The sequence below is a fragment of the Salvia splendens genome, chromosome 14 (assembly GCF_004379255.2).
Source record: "Salvia splendens isolate huo1 chromosome 14, SspV2, whole genome shotgun sequence".
NCBI classification, from domain to species: domain Eukaryota; kingdom Viridiplantae; phylum Streptophyta; class Magnoliopsida; order Lamiales; family Lamiaceae; genus Salvia; species Salvia splendens.
The window spans coordinates 7,894,314-7,899,430 of NC_056045.1; the positions used below are offsets into that span (position 1 = coordinate 7,894,314).

The following is a 5,117-nucleotide window of genomic DNA, read 5'->3' on the forward strand; positions in this document are numbered from 1 at the left end:
GTGCTATACCACACCAGTGTCGTTTATTTCCTAAGGTAAGGAAATATGCGGACTGACACTGCAACGTTCACGATAGGTAGCCAAATCCTATCTAGGTAGTGAAATTATGTTTCTCTTCTACAAAGGACCGACTGCGTCACCTTCTGTGAACGTCGTTCACGACCAGTCTACTATGCAGAAGAATTAGACTTGTTTGTTTCTAATACATTTAAATGTTTGAGAAACATCTTATAAATGTATAAGCAAACACCAATGCGATAAAATTACTTCTTCTCGCCTTGGGTTAAAAGTGGATTGTAGAGTTTATTGTATACAAGCATTTCTATCCGTGTAACATGCTCGAAATATGCTTTTCAGTATACCAATCCTAACAATTGTGGCGGCCGAGAGCCGCGGTTCTGCCCAAGTTTCGAATTTTTTTATTTTTTAAAAATATTTCTGAAAATTTTGTATAAATACCCCCGTTCCACACATTTTCACATCACTCACATTTTACACTCTATTTTTCATTGTATAATTTTCCCATTTCTATAATACAATGAAGAATTAGTTTTAATATTTTTTTATTAAATTATGCATTTTCTTTTAATTATTATAGTCCGATAATTTTTATTCTAGTTAAATTAAAATATAACCAAAAATGAAAAAAAAATAATTAATTTGTGGCTTGGGCTTGTCCACTATTTGGATGGACAAGTTTTTTGTGGCCTTGGCCAAGTTTTTGTGGTTTGAGCTTGGCCTTCGCCTTGGCCTTAACCACTGTGGGCACTCTAAATATGAACTCTTTCCTTTTTGTCTGTCTCAAAAAAATATGAACTTTTGAATTTTAGAAATTTTTTTCTCTCTATTGAGGTGAGACTCATTCTCCACTAACAATATTTAAAAAAAATCTATCTCTCTTTTACTTTATTAATTGTACATTAAAACTCGTGCCGAACCAAATGTTCATACTCTTTGGAGATAGAAGAAGTAGTATAATTGGAAACGATTTTGCTTCTAGTTTTCAGTTATCTTATGATAACGATTCGATGTTTATTAAGTTCGTATATGGATGTTCTCTATTTTTCGAAACTTACTCTTTTAGTATAGAACATCCAATTCATACTAAATAATTGGAAACGTTTTTGTCTCCATATTTTCAGTTATCTTATGATAACAATTCGATGTTCGTAAAACATGTTATGTTCGACGAGTTTAATGTATGTGCCAGAGTTTTTTATATTTAACTTCAAATTTTTTAAATGGATCTTCAAAATCCTTTTTACATCCACTTCCCACAATTATTGCATATATAAAAAGCATTTTTATTTTTCTAATTTTATTATATTAATATCTATAATAAAATTTTTATTATTTTCATCAAAACTCTACATTAGATTTGATTTTTTTTTTAAATCAAGAACACCCTTTGTGGGGGATTAAGCAGACCCCCAACCCGTAAATAAGATCAAAATGTAATGTTCCAAAAAAATGATCTTAGCCCAAAAGTAGATTACATTAGATTTGAAATTTCTCATTGATTCATTGTTACATTGTTATTAGTTCCTAATCTTATTAGTATAATGTAAATTACTCTTGTTAAAGTAAATGGAAGACCAAGATAAGAAAATTTTATTGAAGTGAGCCGTGCAACATTATTACATTCAGTCCTGAAAAACTAGGGTTTTTCTTCTTCCCCAAATAAAACAAACAAACAAACATCATCTAGAAGTGCTTGCCGGAGCGGTGAGCCGGAGAGAGCAAGAAGGTCTGGCTGCCGCGGTTGGTCTTGATGGACTGAGCCTCAGCGGGCGACATCTGGTAGGCGTTGGTTAGCACCTGCAGCGGCATTCCCCTGAGCGCGGATGTGTACCCGGCCATGTCGTTGCGCATGGGGTACCCGCTCGTCTTGAACGCCACCCACTCGAATCCCTCGTTCCCGGCCTGAGCGGTCGTCGTGTAGAACTGTGGCACGACGAACATGTCACCCTGGCTCACCCTGTCGTTCATCATCGTCTGTCCACTGTGGTCCACGATCTGAACCTTGGCCTCCCCCCTTGTCACGTACACGATCGTGTGCCCGTCCTTCGCCCAGTGGGGGCTCAGCATCGACTTCGGGAAGAGAGTGCCTTTCTCGGCGCTCATGTCGATGTAGCTGAGGATGGGGAGCTTGTGCATGTCGACGATTTTGAGTTTACCGGCCTCCCTTGAGTAGATGTCGGCGTCTCTTTGGTTTTCGATGTTGGTGCGGATCTTCATTGTGCAGAAGGTCTCCTCGAACCCGTTGTCGTTATGGGGGGATTCTCTGCGGCGGCTGTATGATTCTTCGTCGGGGCGGATGTATCGCATGCTCTCCCGAGCCATCACGCTCAGACCTCTCTCCTCCTCGGTTGACTGCATCCGCCTGATAAGGTCAGGGGAGACGTTGAACGCCTCGGCCATGAGCTCCGCGTCGAACGATTGGAATATGTTGTGGAATGTCTCCTCTCCCTTGCTTCCTTGTGGGGCTGATCCGGCCAAGTAGAACGACTGCATTATTTTATAATCATGTTAGAAAATATTTCAGTTTTAATAGGAGAGAGAGAAGTTTTTTTATGAATTAATTAATTACTCTGAATTTCTCGTCGAGCTGGTTGCTTTGGTGGTTGAGATCGTTGACGGAGATGGCGATCAAGTCTTCGCTGCCATCGTTGTGGCACCAGTGGACCGCACCAGGTGGGAGGGCGATGACGTCTCCGCGGCGAATGCGGTGGACCTTCTGGTGCAAGTCTCTCTTCTGGCCTTGCTGCTCGCTCTCAGAGGACACCTGTTCGCCACCGTGGGATTGGTACGTCTCGGCGCAGCCAGGGAAGATGACGCCGATGTATCCCTCACCTGATAAATTATCGTTACAAAAAATATATATATACATCAGTGTGAAAAGAGAACTGAAACCACTATATAAATTGGAATCTGATGGGCCAGCAAGCCAGTACCCTGCTGGATGTAAATGAGGCGGGGGTTGGGGTGGTAGTTGGGCAGGGAGAGGGCGTTGGGGCGGAGGGTGTTCCTCATGGTGGCGACGCCGGCGCATTGGAACTGGGACTCCATCTCGTCCCAGAGCTCGGTGAGGCCGCCCTCGGACTGGATCTGGTTGCGGGGCTGCACGGCCGAGATGCGCTGGATGCGGCATTGCTGGGGGCGGGTGAGCTGAATGCGCGGCCCGCTCATCCTTTCGTGCGGCGCATATCGATTCCCGAATGCGGCGGAGACAAGGAGGGAGAGGGAGAGAGCGAGGAGAAACTTGGATGCCATGGTTGGTTGGGAGAGAGAGGTGAGTTTTGGGAGGAATGTGGGTTGGATTTTATAAGGGAATTCTGGATTTTGCATGTTTGCAGTTGGAGACACATTGCTAGTTGATTTTTGGTGACGTGGTGAATTGCATGCTTTTGTTTTCAAACACATTTGAATGCTGCATAACACTTGGCCAACAATGTCTCACATTATTCCATTCCATGCCCTTTCAAGTAGAGTGCAGGATGCATAAGCTACTCAATTGAATTAGTACTTGTTTTTTGCGGATTTCACGTTGCATTATCATCTTAATGAATAAGCTTATGTTCATTTACAAATTCCACTTTCACAACAACGTTGTTTAATTCAAAGGTGATTATTTTATTCTGTACTTCCATGATTTAATTTATAGTAGCAGTGGGGGTGTTATATTGCTAACTTTTTAAGTTGCTAACTCTGCAAACTCATCAACGCGGTATATTAAAAATGTCAACGCTATGTGTTGAGATTTTAATATCACCGCGTTAACATTTTTAATACACCCCGTTGATGTGTTAGCAGAGTTATCAACTTAAGAAAGTTAGCAATTGATCACACCCTAGTAGTAGTATATTTTTACTTTAAATTTTGATATTTCAACATTTTGTTTTATATATTTGTGGAATTAATGTCTTTTAATTTTCTATTTCAAATTCAAAGTTTTTCTCTTCATTTCACTCTAGTTTTTTTACTCAAAACACCCAATAAGAAACCTATTGGCCTTAAAATAATTTTTAAGTGTGAATCCATTTGAGTAATTTCAACACTATATAACTGCTTCACAACTCAAAAGGTGGTTATAACCGCTATTTCCAACGGTCACTTCTTGGAACAGCTCTGGAAAGGAATTAATATTTCACCCTCCAACGTTCATCTATAGAAACTTTAGGTTTCATATTTTTATTTTAATTTCAACCGAATCATTTTATTAGTATTACATTTTAATATAATCAAAATTTTGAAATTAAACAGAATCCAAATTTCATTAGTCAATAACTTGTGAATTCAGGTACTAAGGCTGGCCACTCGATGATAACGCTCCGTCCCCAAAAGTAAAATCCCTTTTCCTTTTGGCCGTCTCCTAAAAATTGCAATATTCTATTTAAAGAATTTTTTTTTCACTCAAATGAGATGTGATCCATTTGCTACTAATATATTTTTTTTCTTTCTATCTCTATTTTATTTTACCAATTTTGCATTAAACTTATGCTATTTTAAAAGTTCTTATTTTTAGAAGATGGAGGGAGTATATTTTAATGGTCGCCAAATTCCCTTGCAATATTATTTTGAAATATAAGTCAAAAAGAGGGGAGTAGTGATATATTGCGAGAACAGAATGCATCAATTTATCAATTTAGCTTTTATTCATGGGAGAATCCGAGAATTGCAATGCACGTGGACTACTAATAAGAGATTAGTTACTTAATTCTGACAGCATTTATTAGTAAATTAGTCTTTATAAATTTGATTATTATTTTTCAAAGATAATGGATGGTAATGATTTTCAATGGAAAAATAATAAAAATAGAAATTTTCAAAATATTAAAAAACATTACCCCTCCATCATTTAAAAATATAAATACGAATTTTTTATTGCACAATTGATAAAATACGATATAAATAGAAAAAAAATGATTGAAGTATTACTCCCCGTTCCTTGTTAATAGAGGCATTTAAGCACGAAGATTCATAATAGTGTGTTAAGAGCATCCCCAACCATGCTCTTGCCAAAGAGCATGGATGTGGGCCCGACCACATATTTATTCATTTTTACTCCATGTTCTTCCCCAATAGCACAACACCCCATCCATGCTCTTCCGCAAGGA

General features: G+C 38.7%; 1 protein-coding gene across 1 annotated transcript; it reads right to left on the reverse strand.

The window, feature by feature from the left end:
- Nucleotides 1-1,704: 1,704 nt before the first annotated feature.
- Nucleotides 1,705-3,273, reverse strand: LOC121764113 (11S globulin seed storage protein 2-like). The gene is made up of 3 exons (XM_042160185.1): nucleotides 2,955-3,273; nucleotides 2,591-2,853; nucleotides 1,705-2,508 (listed from the first exon to the last, which is right to left on the reverse strand). Exons 1-3 carry the CDS (start codon nucleotides 3,271-3,273, stop codon nucleotides 1,705-1,707), a joined length of 1,386 nt encoding a protein of 461 aa, XP_042016119.1.
- Nucleotides 3,274-5,117: the final 1,844 nt, after the last annotated feature.